The sequence below is a fragment of the Glycine soja genome, chromosome 18, assembly GCF_004193775.1.
Source record: "Glycine soja cultivar W05 chromosome 18, ASM419377v2, whole genome shotgun sequence".
NCBI classification, from domain to species: Eukaryota; Viridiplantae; Streptophyta; class Magnoliopsida; order Fabales; family Fabaceae; genus Glycine; species Glycine soja.
In genome coordinates, this window is record NC_041019.1 from 10,803,853 (window position 1) to 10,822,151 (window position 18,299).

At 33.0% G+C, this 18,299-nt stretch overlaps 1 protein-coding gene and 2 long non-coding RNA genes across 3 annotated transcripts; 2 read left to right on the top strand and 1 right to left on the bottom strand.

The window, feature by feature from the left end:
- Window positions 1-9,348: 9,348 nt before the first annotated feature.
- Window positions 9,349-10,222, top strand: LOC114396204. Its single transcript, XR_003663252.1, has 2 exons — window positions 9,349-9,430; window positions 9,617-10,222. It is a non-coding gene; the product is annotated as an uncharacterized LOC114396204 (long non-coding RNA).
- A 523-nt stretch (window positions 10,223-10,745) lies between these two features.
- Window positions 10,746-15,538, top strand: LOC114396202 (glucose-6-phosphate/phosphate translocator 1, chloroplastic-like). Its single transcript, XM_028358110.1, has 6 exons — window positions 10,746-10,980; window positions 11,128-11,832; window positions 12,317-12,542; window positions 12,900-13,122; window positions 14,126-14,339; window positions 15,183-15,538. The coding sequence occupies exons 2-6, from the start codon at window positions 11,323-11,325 to the stop codon at window positions 15,192-15,194; spliced, it is 1,185 nt and encodes a 394-aa protein (XP_028213911.1). The 5' UTR covers window positions 10,746-10,980; window positions 11,128-11,322; the 3' UTR covers window positions 15,195-15,538.
- On the bottom strand, window positions 14,357-15,265 carry LOC114396203. The gene is made up of 2 exons (XR_003663251.1): window positions 15,149-15,265; window positions 14,357-15,021 (listed from the first exon to the last, which is right to left on the bottom strand). It is a non-coding gene; the product is annotated as an uncharacterized LOC114396203 (long non-coding RNA).
- Window positions 15,539-18,299: the final 2,761 nt, after the last annotated feature.

Genomic DNA, 18,299 nt, shown 5'->3' on the forward strand with positions numbered 1-18,299 from the left:
TTTGTGGCATGAATGCCTTTTTAATGTGTTGTTTGAATTGGAAGGGTTATGTCTCATTCATTATTGGAGTCGTGTTGTTTGAATTAGAAGGGTTATGTCTCGTTTAGTGTAGAAGTCATGTCGTTTGAATTAGAAGAGTTACTTCATTTATGACGAAGACTACCATGTGAAGGTAGAACGGACTTTGGTAGGTGCGAAACAAAAACATTGTGTAATGTGATACGTTAGATACAATCAATGGTCAAGATAAGTGAGGATTATAATAAACATGTTTACACCGGAATAAATTAAAAAAAAGAAAGAATTCGTCTTTTCCCTCTTCCCTTCATCTTCTCCTTTGCTGGTGATGTTGGCATTGTTCATGGTAAGGTGTGTCTCCTTTCTTTTTCTTGCTTTGCGCCTCGTATTCCCATAAAAAAAAAGATCGAACCTCACTGCGGCATCTACATCAGCATCGATTCTTCCTGCGTGTGAGATAGTACTAGGCATTGGAGTTTTTTGAAAATGGATTTTTGCTTGAGGGTTTGGCTCTTGCCTGACGTTGTTTTAAGATGCCTGTTAGTCGTCAGAGAGGATGAGGGAAAAGGTGAGCATTTTATGAAGAGGAGAGGAGAACCTTTGTCGCTTCAAACAAATCTGCAAAAAAATCAAAACCAAATTCGTGTCTTTGCTTCAAATCGAGAGGAAGGTGGCGGTCTTCGACCCGCGGGTGCTGCCACGAGGACTAACAAGGATTCTGATATTGTTGTTCTTCTTGTTGTTGGTGTGTGTGTTAAGCGGCAAAATGACCCCAGGGGGTTTCTTTTAGAAACTTATTCCCAAAAGGGGTTTATTTTCAAACATTTTCCTTGGGGGGTCTATTTTGTAAGGGTTTGGTAAGGGTTTCGCCATTCCTATTGGCGAAACACTTATTTCTCCATTCCTTCCAGCGTAACATGCAGTAACAGTGCATGCATCCATGTCAGCGTAGTAGGTTCACGTGAGTGCCATGTGTGTCGCCATCCACATTGGTGAAACACCATGGGTTTTGCCATCACCATTGGCGAAACACATGCCCATGCATGTCGCCATTCCTGCCAGCGAGTCCACCATGGGTTTCGCCATCACCATTAGCGAAACACATGCACATGCATGTCGCCATCCTTAGTGGTGGAACACCTCCCATTTTCACGTAGCCTTTTTAGAAGCTTGTAGCTATTGAAGCATGTTTCGTTGAAGGTGGGAGCGAAATTAATCCAACTCCCCCACCCTCTCCCCCCCCCCCCTTTATATAACACTTTTATGTGGTGCAAAATAAACACACTCTCTTCAAGATTTTTCTAATTTTCTACCTTGAAAGCGAAAATTGTGATTATGCACTCCTAAGAGACATAATTGGTTCACTGCCTTTACTGGAAATTGCCTCCCTCTGATTATGCACTCCTAAGACACACAAGAGACACACCAGTTTCAAGTTTTGTTATTTCTCCGCATCTCTCTCATTTTAATATTTCTCGTATGTCTCCTTTTTAAACCCTCACATCATTTACAAATTTTTTTTGTAGGATTAAGTTTTAATCTCAAGTTCAACTGAAATAGTATTTTTTATAATTAGATTATTTTATTTTGAAGTTATTGTTGTTATGATTAATTATTTATAATATTTTTTTGTAGGTATATTTTGGTATATGATGAATTCGGTTATATCAGTCTTATATTTCAATGGAAGGGTATATGAAGAAAATGATGGTGTAATATTTGAAGGCAGTAAAAAAGCAATTCAGATTAATCGTGGAATAAGTTTTAATGCTTTGAAAAAAAATGGAGATAAGGTAAGGTTAGAAAATAATGAAATTATTTCTTCTATAAGTGTAGATTTCTAGTTTCAGGAAAATATGTTGCGTTGCAAATTTGTGATGACGAAGATGTTGAAACTATGATCGAAAGTTTTCGACAAAAAAAACAAATGTCAGTTATAAAATTGTACATAGAAAAGGATGTTGCTGGTGGTTCTACATTTCTTTCTGCAAATTCTGTTAGATCATGTGGAAATAATTTATCTAATAGTGAATTGGAACCGCCAAGAAATGTAAGCAATTTAGATGATGATGAAGATGAAGATGATGATGATTATCTTGTGTCTAATTCATACATTGAAGAATCTTTAGATGAAGATGATAGTGTTGATGGTATATCTGATACAGATGATGAAGTCACTCACATGGTTGAACCAGTTACAATTTTTCAACCAAGAGAAGGTATATTTAATTAAATTAAAAAAATAGTTGAATACATTAATCATTTTATAACATTTGTATTTAATGGTAAATAAATATTTTTGTGATATTGACCTGAATTTTATTTTTTTTAAGTATTAGGTGTAGAAGGAATTCAAAATTCATTTTGGAATGATGTTTTGCATTATAACAATATCAATTGGAGTCATCTTGATAAGGAGGACATTTGCGGTTTGGAGATGCCATCGAGTTTTAATGTTGGACAAGAATTATATGTTGGTATGGATTTTGATAGTAAAGATGCGGTAAAAAATGCACTGAAACAATATGTTATGAAGGTGCATCAAAGTTTTAAAGTTCTTGAAACCAAATCGCACAAATATATCGTTTGTTACCCGAATAAAAGCACAGAGCGTCCTTGTCCTTTTTATATGAGGGCAATTTTATCTAAAAAAAATTGATTCATGGAAAGTGACACAATGGGGTGGACCACACACATGTCTAAATATGAGTATAACACAAGATCATGACAAGCTTGATTCAGATTTAATTGTCACTTGTGTAGTAAGTACGTTTTTAATGTTCATATTATCCTACTTTTGCATTTTTGGTTATTTAAATTTATTTATTTTATTAACAGACATGATTAGAGAAGATTCATCAATAAAAATTTCTTTGATTCAAGAAAGGATAAACAGTGAATTTGCCTATAAGGTTTCGTACAAAAAAACATGGATGGCAAAACAAAAAGTGATTGCAATTGAATATGGCGATTAGGAAGAGTCATATGCCAAACTTTCATCGTGGCTAAAACACATGCAAAATAATTCTTTTGGATCCTATTTTCAAATACTGCATGACAATTTTATTGTTGGGAATAGGGTGAGTCGTGAACACCATCAGTTTCATGGATTATTTTGGACTTTCGGTCAATGTAAAAAGGCTTTTAATTATTGTAAGCCAATTATACAAGTTAACGGCACACATTTAAACGGGAAATATCATGGGACCTTGTTAATGGTCACATCATAAGATGGAAATGGTGGTGTTCTTCCTCTAGCATTCGCCATAGTCGAAGGTGAAACAATAACAGCGTGGTCATGATTTTTGGCACACTTGCGTGAACACCTGACAAATAAAAATGGTATTTGTCTCATATCTGATCGTCACGCGAGTATAAAGTCTGTTGTTGCTAACGAAGCACTTGGTTGACAAGCTCTCCACGCTTATCAATTTTACTGCGTCCGACACATAGCAAGCAATTTCAATCGCAAATTCAACAATGCCAAACAAAAAGAAATGTTGAAGAAATTGGGTAAGATTTAATTTCTAATATGATGTTAATTTAAGTATCATCTATACTTAAAATTATTGTTGCTAACTAATTTTATGCAGCCTACACTCCTTGCAAGAATACATTTGATCAAAATTTAGAAAAATTTCGTCAATTGAGTCCAGCCATAGCAACATGGATTGATCACATTTCAAAGGAAAAATGGACCATGGGCTTATGATAAAGAAGGGTGTAGATATGGTCACATGACAACCAATCTCTCAGAATGTGTAAATAAGGTATTGAAGGATTGTCGCAACATAACGATTACAGCTTTAGTGAAATCAACATATAGTAGGTGTCGAAAGTACTTTGTTGATCATGGTCGCCAAGCCCAAAGAAAATTAAATGCAGGACAAGTATATTGTTCTAAGGTTGTTAAAGAACTTCGAAAAAATCAAGAACAAGCTTGTTTGCACATCGTCCGCATCTATGATATCCACTCAACAAGGTTTGAAGTAGAGGAGACCTTCAATCCTAGAACGCAACGTGGCGGACAAAAGTGGGTAGTTAACTTGAATGACCATTATTGTCAATGCGGAAAGTATTGTGCACTTCACTATCCATGTTCACACATTATTGCTGCTTGTGGTTACGTGAGCATGAACTATTTCCAATATGCAAATGTTGTTTACACGAATGACCACATCTTAAAAGCTTACTCTGCACAATGGTGACCTCTTGGGAATGAAGCGACAATTCCTCCTTCTGATGGCTCATTGACACTTATCCCTACTCCAAGTACAATTCGTGCGAAAGGTCGGCCAAAATCAACAAGGATGAGGAATGAGATGGATTGACTCGAACCATCTGAGCACCGACAAAAATGTAGTAGATGTGGAAGACAAGGACACAACAGGCGTCGATGTCCAATCTGAATGTGAAAGTTGTTAAATTAATTGATTTATGTATTTTGTTTGTCTACTTCAATGAAATGGTAGCTATCCATCATCAGTTTGTTTTTTAAATTACTTATTATTATATTTTTGTGCGCGACATAAACTGCATCAATTGGTTAATATTCATAACATAAATGATAATAAAAGTCTAAAATTTAAATTAAAAACATACAATAAAATATTTAAATACTAATATGAAAATCAATCGTCATGATGTCCATGATGACGTGAGGATGTGCCACATGGTTGTTTCCATTTTTGTGCGTGTCTATCAGGATTTCTTCTGCCACGATGTCTCCTATCTTCAACTTGATCAGCCTCAGTAGAAAACTGGTAACGTAAATCAACACCTAATAATTCATCCATATCAGGTATTGCTCCGGGTACATTCCATTGAGTACCTAATAGGGCATTAGGTGTTGGAACTGGAGCATGACGTTGCAAGGGGTCATAGTAGGCCATGAAAAATTGGGATATGTCTCTGCAGCACCACCTGATGAATGTTCGCTTGCAGAAGTATTACTTTGATGACCTTCGAATGGATACTGATACATCTGTGCTGGATACTGAGAAAATGTTGGTGGTGTGTAATACATTCCATGGCCATGCTCTACCATCTATAGGTACAAATATGGTTCCGCTTCAACAGCCTCCCTTCGTCTGGCTATGCTGTGAGTTTCAACACTTGATTGGAGAATATTAAACTCTTGTGTTGGAAATTCATGTTCTGTTGGTGGACCGTGTGATAGAGGTTCAGTGATTCTCTGCAACTTCAGCTTATAATTATTAGGTGTTCAAATTAATGGACTAAAATTTCATAAATAATTTAAACTTAAATATTTAGAAAAAAAATTAAAAATACTAATATAGTTGTGTTTGCATTTTTAGAGTCAACAAACATCTTCCTTTTTTGTCTATACCACACCATATAGTCGGAGTTAAAACTCAGTAGGCCTTTTTGTCGAGGATAACCGTCAACCCTAAAATCAACCCGATTGTTCCATTGATTGATCATTGGGCCTAACAGTTGGCCCCAATTTTCATCATGTTTTCCTTTCAATGTTATGTTATGAATATTAAAGGGTTGCGAATGACACCGTGGAATTGGTTGTTGCATTCCAAATTGTCTCAACACTCTATCAGGTTGGTGCCACTCAATAACTTGGAAACAAATTAGTGGCACCGCTGCACATCATGCTACACTTCCAACTAAACAAATTGGAGACAACACTGACATAACACACAAACTGCATATAATTCCAATTTTGTTTATTTTCAGTGAAATATGACATATTATTTATTATTTAAGCAATGCATTTAAATGTTCTTACCTCATGTCATTTCATAATATCTAATTTGTGACGAAAAAGTATCAAATCATCATTGCCGATATGTTGATTTCCCGTCGCAGCCACCTAAAAAAATTATAAATTAATATAACTTACATTATTAATTATTTTAAAATGAAATCTAATTTTTTAAACGACTAACTTGTGTCCAAGTCGTTTATTTTCTATTAGTGGAGGAGTCCTCTTTGGAGTCAAACTTGTACATCGTTCCCATGTCCACATTTGTATTAAGACGCACATACCTCCAATTGATTTAATTTTATAATTGGTGGCGCTGCAGATCTCTCTATATAAATAAGCAAGTATGGTAGCTCCCCATGCATACGTGCTGCTCTCTCTAAAGTCCCGTAAAAATTATAGGTACCTTACCGAAACTTTGCTACTGCCTTTGTCAACAAATAAGACACCTCCAATGAATCTTAGGATCCATGCATGGGTAAACCTTTCTACTTGTTGTAAGTTGCCGTCATGGTTATTTAATTGTGGAAAATGCTGAGCCAGCCAACCTAATTTAATCAAACTACCTTGAAATTCACCTTCTTTTGGTCTGACCCCTAACAATTCTCCACATAAATCAACCCAATTAAGGTTTGTTGGACCAATTAATGGTGACACATCCACACGGAGACCTAATAAAACAAATGCATCTAGAAGAGTAATAGTGCACTCTCCGCATCTCATGTGAAAAGTATGTGTTTCCGGCCTCCATCTTTCTATCAAGGTGCTAATTAATGCCGCATTTATTTTTAAATATCCCATTTTCATAATCCAGTAAAAACTAGATTGCCGAAGTAGAAGAATAATTTCGTCTGGTATTTCTTCTTGACCTTGGTATGTGGGGACAACTCGTCTAATGTGTAATTTTCTATCTTCTTCCTCATTCCAAATATGCTGTGAAACATGCTTATCTTGCATCCATAACATGTCACCATCAACTGGATCAGATTTAATTTTTATATTTGACGAAGATGATGAAGAAGATGCCATTAATACTGCAAAATAAAATATAATACAATAGTTGACAAATTTTTTTATAAAATATTTGTACACAATATAATAAAATTAAGTACATTTATAAAAATTAAATTAAATATATATAAAAAATATTAATGACACCATAAATATATTATACAAAATAAATTAAAATATATGCAAAGAAGTTAAACAAATAATAACACAATAAACATTATAAAAGCTAAATTCAATTCAATATATGCACAAAAATTAATAAACAAATAACAGAATATATATATATATATATATATATATATATATATATATATATATATATATATATATATATATATATAAACAGAATAATAACTTAGCATAAATACTTTTATAATATTAACATATTGATAATAAATAATACCAAAATATATATGTAAAATAAATATATCATACACCTCTATAATGGACCTTGTATTTTGGTTAGTTTGGGAAAAAGAATAAAATTGTCTCCTATTTCGATTGACTAACAAAAATATATTTTTGTTTATTTATTTGGGTTATAGGAATTTGAATTTTTACCTTTCATTTTCTTACAACATTTAAAATGAGGGATTGAGGGATTTTGAGTGACTAGTTTGTGGTAGGACTAAAAATCGGTGTGTGAAAAATTTGTGACTGTATTTTATTGTTTCCGTGACCAATCAACACGGTAGAGACATTAGGAAGATAATGATAAAAATAAATTATATACAGATTTCTCACATTTTACATATGAAAAATTATAAATATTATTTTCTTACTATGTTTTAAGTAAAAAATATATCGATGACTAATTTCTAATACGAGAGACTATTTTTAAGATATTCATATTCAATTATATTTAAATAAACATAATATTAATACAAAATACCGATCCTAAGGCTTGTGGGAATTCACTCTTAGAGGATTGCAATTTCAACACCTCAATTAAAATTAATATTAATATTAAAAAATGTAAAAAATTATAAGATGAGAAAAAATTTCAGTCAAATTTTAACTGTTTATAATTAATAATTTCTAAGTGTATTTTTTAAACACACCTAGCTAATACTATCTATAATTTTTTTATAAGAAATAAGATTAGTTTATTTTTACACTAGACTTCATATGTAAAATTTGATAAACAATATTGGATGATTTAACTGTTGAATTCAATTATATTTTATTTTAAATAGAATTACTAAGTGAAATAACTACGAAAAATTAGACACATATTATTCGCGCAAAATGTAACTGCTTTTAACTTAAAAAGAAAGTTTTACCTAATATAAAAACTAAATAAAATTATTGTTCAGTAACAATAATATAAAAATTGAAGTGGATGAAAAATATATCATATATTACTGGATTGAAGCGTTTCGCTACCACTAGCGGAATAATTTGCATTGAAGGTTGAACCGGGATTGAAGTTTTTCGCCACCACCACTAGCGGAATAATTTGCTTGAAGGTAGAACGTGGAGAAAATCTTGAAGGAGTGTGTGTATTCTGCACACATAATGGTTAAATGGAGTTGGTCGCTCCCACCTTCAAAAGAAATAATGGTTGTGCCTGCAACTTCTGAAAAGGCTACATGCTTCAACCAAACAATGGCTGCAAGCTTCTGAAAAGGGTACAATGGTTGGGGCTGGCTAAGCATGCACATGAAAATGAGAGGTGTTTCACCATTGAGGATGGCGACATTCATGTGTTTCGCCAATGGTGATGGTAAAACCTATGGTGGACTCGCTGGCAGGAAAGATGGCATTCATGGACATGTGTTTTGCCGATGGTGATGACAAAATTTATGGTGTTTCGCCAGTGTAAATGGCGATACATATGACACTCACGTGAACCTGCTACACTGACATGGATGCATACAATGTTATTACATGTTTAATGACAAAATAAGTGTTTTGTCAATAGAAATGAGGAAATTCTTACAAAACCCTTACAAAATAGATCCCCCAAGGAAAATATTTGAAAATGAATCATTTTTAAAAATAAGTTTTTAAAAGAAACCCTAGGATTATTTTAGCGTGTTAAGTCGTTTGTTGAAAGAGAGAAGATTTTCCAGTGAAAAATATCAAGCTGCAAGAGAGACATGACGTCCCAAATGACAAGAAGAAAAGAAAAAGGAGATCGACGCATTTTGTTGTATTTTATTTCAATTTAAACATGCCTGCCATAATCCTCATTCATCATAACTATTAATTAGATCTAACTCACTATATTACACCACATTTTTCCTAAAAATAGTTTATCTTTTTCACCCTATTCTTTGTCCTCATTTATTGTAGAAGTCACCTTTATGTTTCGTGAGGTGCACCGACGGTGTTTAGCAATCATAGCTTTTATGGGAATACGCGTTCCCTTTGCTTTTCTTGGGAGTTGAGATCTTTTGTCCACGTGGTCACGCCCCAACCGTTAGTTTGGGTTGGGTTTATTCATCCCCAACCGCCAGATCTTGACTCTTCCCGCTTCATGGGTTGTTGAGCCGAATGTGCCATCGGCTTTGACGCCACTGACCCACAACCCTGGTACCGTATAAATAGGCACATTGGTCATTTTCTCTTCTGCTGTTTGCTGTGTGTCAAAGATTTGCTTAGCTTGGAAGGTTGTTCTCTAAAGTACGAAGGTGACTTCTACGTGTGAAGAAGATGAAGGTGTCATCTACATTCTTTAACTTGCTTTCCTGCGTGGTCGTTCCTTTATCTATTATTTGTGGTCAAGTTCTATTTTCTTGTATTCCTCCCTTTTTCTTCTTCGCTCTTTTTTTTTTTTTTTTTTGTGTGTGTGTGTGTGTGGAATGCACTGGTTGAGCGTCGCCTAAATTTGGTTGTGCTTTTCAGGAGACGAGGGTGACGACCATCGCATTCATACGACAAAATCTATTTGTGCAACTTCTTCATCTACCCTTCCTTTGATAGGGGAAATCGAAGCCTATGAGTGGACATTTTCATCCGAGCATGTGTGTGCCGAGAATATGGATATGGATGATCAGGCATATTTGTGTCCAATGATGTTGTTGTTGCATCTGATGGTGAAGTCAAAGCCGGTAATGACAATGTCGATGCTAGTAGGGAATGTGTTATGAGATTTTCCTATTTTGGGGGTATGGATGATTTGCCTGATGGAGAGGTTGAAGTGAATGGTGAGGAAAATAGCGGAAACACGGTTCCGATGCTAGTAGGACCCCGACTGTTAATGTGTTTTTGCATTACTTCTTTGTTTGCCAAAATCCTAAGGTAGATATGTCTTTGAGCGATGTCTGCGCCGGGGTCTCTTGGCTACCTATTCCAACAGCATCAAATCCTTTAAAGACCGATTTTTTCGTGCTAATTATCCATATAGCAGTGAAATATATAAAATACCTTGTAAGATTTCATCTTCTTTTTATAATTAGTTATCGTAGGACATTCAAGTTATATTAAATTTCACTCATTTTTTTTACTTTATTATTAGCATGTTTTCTTTTCATATTTTTATAAAATTGAGAAAACCTCTTGTTGTTATATTTTGTTATATTTTATACGAAACGAAATTACCAAAAAAGAAAATAAAATCTTCATCGTAAAGACAATTTTTCTATTTAAAAGAAAATTACAAAACAAAAATCGTGTTTAAAAGCACCATTTCTTTATAAGAAATTATCTTTGAGATCTAGATATACCCATATCGGTAATTTACTTGGAATATACCCATATCGGTAATTTTATAAGAAAATTAAACCCTTTTGGTAATTAAGCCCAAGAGAGGTACATGACATCTGTTATAGTTACGGGTTTTTCCATGTTGGAAAAATATACTAGTACTTGAATGTGACAGAGAATACATAAGTAGGATATAAAATATAAAATATGATGTAATAAAAGAGAGAAATAAAAGGGTTTTTAACGAGATGTTTAAATTAGAAGTAAAAAAAAAAACAATGTTTAAATTTATAGGATGTGTCATTATTCTCTTTCATTTTGGACTGAGTTTTCAAAGGTCTTACTTTGTATCTTTCGTTTCTTGATATTCAATGCCGTCATCAAACCCAAACCCGAGAGAGAGGAAGTAACAACACTGACCCTCACCGTCACGTATCCGCCACCAAACCCCACAAACACAGTATTCCCATCTTGTTTTTATTATTTATACGGTAAACAAAACACAACACACCAAACATCATTCGACCATACACATTGCTGTTCACCATTTTCAATTTTCTAAGGTAAGATTCCAAGACATCATTCCCTTTCCTTTATTTTTCTTTTTCTCCTATGCTTTTGAGTGTCGTCTTGAATTTTCTGCTGAAAAATCTCCTTTTTATTTTTTAATTATTATTATTATTATTATTATTATTATTATTGTTTTGCAGTGGTTTGGCTTGGTTTGACATACATAAACCTTTCAAGATCTCAGAGGGGCAGAAGATCAAAGCCAAGACATCCTCTCGTATATAAAGAGTGTCTCTGATTTGATCTTTGTTTCTTCTCTTTCTCTCGTTTGAGATTTTTCAGTACTCCACCAAGGTTTTGTCAGAAAAGCTTGAATTTTTCGCCTACCCTTTACAATGATCTCTTCGTTGAGACAGCCTGTTGTAGGGATCAGTGGTTCTGATCTTCTTTTGAGGCAAAGACATGCAACTCCAATTAAGGCAAGGTCGTTTTTACCCTCTTTGTCAAGAGAAAAGGGTCAAGGATCTCTTGTTTCAGTTCAAAAGCCACTGCACATTGGTGCTTCTCTTGGTGTTGGAAATTTTGTGTCAGTGAAGAGTGATGATAAAAGGGGTGATTTGGTGAAGTGTGAGGCCTATGAGGCAGACAGATCAGAGGTTGAGGGTGCAAGCACACCGTCAGAGGCTGCAAAGAAGGTGAAAATTGGGATATATTTTGCAACCTGGTGGGCTCTGAATGTGGTGTTCAATATTTATAACAAGAAGGTTCTGAATGCCTACCCTTACCCTTGGCTTACTTCAACTCTCTCACTTGCATGTGGGTCTCTTATGATGTTGATCTCTTGGGCCACTGGGATTGCAGAAGCCCCCAAGACTGATCCTGAGTTTTGGAAGTCTTTGTTCCCTGTAAGTTTTAATTGGTATTTTTGTTTGTTTATTGAGAGAAAGAAAAATTGATGGGAGGAAGTGAAAGCTTTGTTTTTGTTTGCTCTTGTTTTTTTTTTTTTTTTTTGTTCTGGGAAAACAAGGTTTTTCTTTTTAGCAATTTTTGCACACATATCTGGATATGTTGGTTGATTCCAGAATAAAACAAAAAACAAAGTAGAGGAAATTGAGTCTGTTCCATTCAAACCTTGTGGCTGAATTGGACAGAATTAATTTTGAGAATTTTCGTTTATCAATTATGGCAATTTTCAAGTTTTGAAAGAGTGGTTTCACTTTAGCTTGAGAATTAACAAAGTTTCTTCCTCCACCCTCCAATAAAAAATTGCCCTTTAAATTGTTGGTATGAATAATTGTTTCAAAAATGTTATTGATCAATTTAGTCATTCTCCTTTATTTATCATTTTGAATGGATGATGACTTTAGTTTTTGTTTTGTTTCTCCTCAGGTTGCTGTTGCACATACAATAGGACATGTAGCGGCAACAGTTAGTATGTCAAAAGTTGCGGTATCGTTTACACATATTATCAAGAGTGGTGAACCTGCTTTTAGTGTTCTGGTTTCAAGATTTCTTTTGGGTGAGAGCTTCCCTGTGCCTGTCTATCTGTCTTTAATTCCAATCATTGGTGGATGTGCACTTGCTGCTGTGACTGAGCTCAATTTCAATATGATCGGTAATAAACTTGTCCTTTGAAGATTTTTTTTTTAATCTTGTTAAGCACAGTAATAAGTTGGAGATAGGACGATAAACTGACATGAATCTTGAATTTGACTTGAAAAAAGATAATTTGAGTTTAATTAATTGGGTTATGTTATGGTAACGTGACTTTTTCTTTGTGTTAGTGAACTAGCCTTTACTGTATTTTGTTGTCTATTCTTGCGTGAGTTTATCCACCAAGCGCAAGGGTGATTTGCTTGTGATTTAGTTGCGTAATGGTGTCATATATGGTTGATTGTGCTGGAACTAATTTCTCATAATTATAGTCCTCTGCACTCTCCTGACTTTAATTTCATTGACTTTTTTTTTTCAGGTTTTATGGGAGCTATGATATCGAATTTGGCATTTGTATTCCGTAATATCTTTTCCAAAAAGGGCATGAAGGGAAAGTCTGTCAGTGGAATGAATTACTATGCTTGTTTATCTATTTTGTCCCTTGCAATTCTCACACCCTTCGCAATTGCTGTGGAAGGACCACAGATGTGGGCTGCTGGATGGCAAACAGCTATGTCTCAAATTGGACCCCAATTCATATGGTAATTTCAATAAGACTACTTATATAATGTTATCTCTACTATGTTTGTTATCATGGCTACACTCATCTCTATCTGTATGTATCTCTATTTTCCATGCTCTAAGGTGATATCTGGAAAATTTCATAATATTTGATTAGGGTTTAAAGTTCAAACAACTATTATCTAAATCTTTTGCTTATTCTTATGCGGGAATGCAAAATTATTTTATATTTCCTAAATTATGGGTTCATTTGTTTTTGAAAGACACGTGTAACATCAGTACGGGGAAAGGTGGAATAGACCTGTAGAGCAAACTTAGTTTCCTGTTCTGCCTGAGACATTTCAGTGTTCCTGGTCACAAGTCCCGACCATCAAACTGAAGATGACTTAAATTGTTGGTAGTTAGCGAGGATATCTGGCTTTTTCATCTTCTTTATGTTTAATAAAGTCATTTGTTTTTAAGAGATATTGGGGCCTTGGGGGTCAATTTGATAGATTTTTATTTTGAAGTGACTTCCCATTCACATCTGAGTGTTGGAGATCCTATATTAACAGCATTATTCAATTGGCTTGCATATTCATACCTTACCTGATTCCTTAATTATTTATTTGTCCTTTATAAATTGGAGAAAATATGAACTAACTTTAGGGATTTGATGTAGTATATATAGAATGAATGAGATCATTTAATTCTGGCTAGAATATGTCAATTGTCAACTTCATTCTTTTCTGCCACAAAAAGATTATACCATGTCGTTATGCTAATTTGAGACTTGCAGGCTGATAGATTGTCTGAGCAAGGCAATGGATTGATTATCAAATACCTGTTTTGTATATGTTGTAATTTGAATGAAAGACTACCCCTTTAGTGCAGTTTAGTTTAAATATTGTAACTGAACATATAGCTTTCATTTCTGAATTCTGATTGAGTTGTCTGTTGTTTTCATCCTCTATCTTTTGAGTCTGAGCTTCTGCTCTTCTCAATATTATGACTAAATGTATGGCTGACAATTGTACACAACAGGTGGGTAGCTGCTCAAAGTGTATTCTATCATCTATACAATCAAGTGTCGTACATGTCTCTGGATCAGATCTCTCCCTTGACGTTTAGCATTGGAAACACCATGAAACGTATATCTGTCATTGTGTCTTCCATTATTATCTTCCACACACCAGTTCAACCCATCAATGCTCTTGGTGCTGCCATTGCTATCCTTGGAACCTTCTTGTATTCACAGGTATTTTCTATTATTCATTTTTTTTTTAATTTTGTTATGTATATCATTGCTTATTGATCTTTTGGCAGGCCATATTATTTACTGCTAAAAGAAAAATGCTATTTATACTTGAAATATTAATCACATACTGTTACATATTATTGGTTTGAGGATTCATTAGAGAGAATGTGTTTAGGCCTTAGGGTGGTTGTTGATGCTCATTTATGTGGACTAGCACATCAAAGTGGTGAACCCTTTGCATTGTTAAACTATCTGGACTTCAAACTGTCAAATTTTATATGGGTTTTGTTAACTGGAAGAATTTTGATTTGGTAAGAGTTTACAGTGGAGAAAAAAAAGTGGTTCATAGGGTGGAGTTGGTTATCAACGATTCAGCGTGCCTCATGTTTTGCCCTCCCATCTGATGAATGCTACTCTGACTGAAGTTAGGTGAATTGGTGTTTTATTGGTAGCTTGATTTTGAAATGCCTCCTAATCCTTTTGGTTCATACATTGAACCTGCCTTTACTCATTCCTTTTTCCAAGTCAATTTCAACTTAAGTTGGCTTACCTTCAGGACCCTCCAAAGTTGACCACACCAAATACTTGAGCATATGCTTTGGTTCTTCACAGTGAGGCTTCTAATAGGAGCATCTATGGTTATATGATGGTACCTTGAATGTAGTTCCCATGTGGGTGGAACCTTGGAAAATGGACAAAAAGAAGAGTTAGAAACAAAGTAGAATATTGATTACTATTAGATTATGCGTTTCTCTAAGATAATTGTGTGCTTTTCTTTTAGAAATAATGATTTATTCTGGTAGGTATACTTGTGCTTATTTGTTGTTCTACTGATTTCTGCAGGCGAAACAATAGAGTTGGGGAACTAAGATTCCTCTAGGGACTTGTTTGTTACTGTTCTTCATGCTCAACCACGGACAAGGAAGTTGATTTTGTAATGTGTCACTGCTGGAATTTTGTAATACTAGGATGATCTGGCTGTCAGTCCATCTGTAGATATAATAATAAGAATAATGCTGCTGAGGAAACGTTATCATAATACAGATTATTAGGTTTTTTTTTTTTTTTTTGAATTTCTGAAATGCCAATGATTTGAAATAAATGCCTTTTGTTTATATAGTATGAGAAGAATTTCTCAAGACATTGTTTACTATAAGGAGCTTGCAATAAAGTGATGCCTATGATCAATTTGATGCTCACTTGTCATGATTCACATAATATATAAATGTTTTATGTTGTTAGTTAGTTAAGATGCAAATTGGGGTTTAATATTTTGGGTCATTGTTACCTTTTTAAAGTTATTCTTAGGGAGGTGCATTGTGGTCCTTTCATGTGTATATGCCCTTTGACCCTTTCCATGTGATGTGTGTTAGTTTTGTGTAGTGAGAAAGCGACTCTTAACTTTTCTAAAGGACGTGTTCCCATTATACATGTCTTCGTTTAGGGTTGATATTTGCATTTAATTCATACAATAATTAATTTGAGAAAATTCGAGCCTTGATTCAGGATGTGGGGCATATTTTCGGTTTGTTTCAGGCCTGGCTAGTTAGGGGTGAAAATGAATCAAATAGTTTGTCAATGACCTTTGGCTCGGTCTATGTTCGGCTCGGTTTGTTTACTATAAAGGTCAAGCTCAAATTTTTTAAAAAGTCTTTTTAGATAAAAAGGTCAAGCCCAAACTATAAAAAAAGCTTGTTAAGCTTAACAAGCTGGTTTGTTTAACTAACAATAATAATAATATTTATTTTATCAAATCTTATCTTATCCAGATTTTATTCAATCTAGATTTTATTTTATCCAAATTTTATTTTATCCAATTTTATCTTATTTTGTCCAGATTTTATTTTATTTCGTTTATGGGCTTGGATTTAAAATAGATTTGTAAGCTTTGGGATCTGAGGACTTAATCCATACATTTTTTAATATTATGCTTTTTTTATTTTCTTTTGATATACTTTGTGCTTTAACGACTTGAATTCAATATGATTTTGTTTATCAATTATTTTTGAATTTGTACATTACTTATACGAAATTTTATAAATTTCTTTTTTAGTTAGTATTTCACTAGATTTTAAAATAATTAATTAATCAAAGACATCTTTAAGCAAGCTTTTAAATAGGCTCGTGGGACAAGTCAGGCTTTTATGTAAGCCGAGCCGAGCCTTTTAAAAAGTCTATGACAGATAATGTGCCAAGTTCAAGCTTTACGTATTCAACTCAAGCCGAGCTCAAGCCTAATAAAGTTTGGCTTGACTTAACTCATTTCTACCCCTATGACTAGTGATAGAATATAATTATTATTGACATGGTATATAATTATTATCGTTTCTTATTTGTCTTTTATAGTATGATAATGTAATTGAAAGTTTAACTTATTGTATTAGAATATTTAGGGCATTGCTACGTGCACTCGTGCACTCATGAAACATCGCATGAGGTTCAACCCAAATTATTTTTTAAATTTTTTTAAAAAAATGTGTTATGAATTAATTTAAAATTAATGATCCAAGCAAGAATTGAATCTATGACTTTCAGGTTATTAACATAACATTTAAACCAACTAATTAATAGGTTAATTATGTTCTAAAATAAATCATGTTGCTATATATAACACTAAATTTTTTAATGTATATTTAATACGTATGTAAATTTAAATAAATTTTGTGACAATTAATCTTGATATAACTCATACAAATTATTTAATCCGTATATTTTTTATAAATAAAAAATATTTACTATTAAAAAAATTAATTTATTAATAAATTAAAAAATATATTTTTGAAAAAAAAAAAAAACACTTACGGATTACGTGATCCATATGAATTAACTCACACGAATCACGTGATCTGTATCAATCATACAGATTATGCTAATCCGTACATAATATCTGTAAATTTGATTCTTTTATTTAGAAAGTTTAATCAGGTCCTACTATTAGAAGTTTCATTCGGTCCTTTATTTTTTAAAAAAATGCTTTGGTGTGGTCCTTTATTTTAAAAAAAAAATGCTTAGGTGTGGTCCTTTATATTTTTAAAATGTCATGTAATTCTTTTTTTTTTTTTTTGAATTTGCAACTTAACGCTAGTCTCAGTTGAGAGATTTTAAAAAATATATTTAAAAAATTGTTGAATTAATAAATAAATGGGAAATGGAAATATATTTATATAATTTTATTTTGTGGATAAAAATATATTTGTGTAATTATAATTTAAAGTTTGTTAGTTAACTTTTTTTTAAAAAAAATCTTATAATTTTGAAAAGAAAAAACATTTTATTGGAGTGAATTTTTACTCAATACTAAGATTTTTGTGTGAAATTATAAGTCTCGTTATAAACAATTCATCTATACAATTATTTCAGTTAATTAGAAAGCATGGCCTAAACAGTAAAATTAATGTGATTTTTCACTTTCGTATTACATTTCTATAAAATTTCTGTTTATTCATGCTAGAAGTGAACCTATGCTTCATAAACCTTGGTGAGCTGAAGCGGAAGCTGTTACCGGTTACCACAATCAACAAGTCTTGTCGGAGTGAAGTGTGTTTTATACGATATTTCGCGGATTTATTATAATTATTGTCCTATGGTTAATCAAACTAAAATAAATTATAAATGAATAAAAATAATATTTTTTTAAAATTAATCTTATCATTATTAATTTTTTTGGTTTTTGTTATTTATTATTAATATTATAAAAAATATTAGTGAAAAAAATAATTAATATTACATTAAAAAAACTAAAATAATAATTATTTTTAGTTTTTTTCCTTAGATGATTATTATGACAGAGAGTATGATGTAAAGAGTGATTAAACAAAAGTTTTAAATGTTTCATAAGTTTTGGCATTTATAAATCTACTTATTTAAGACGTTGTGTTTTTCTCTACATATGAACTTATAATGTAAAAAATAATAATAAAAGTAAAACTCATAACATAAGAGTATCTAATTGCACTTCAA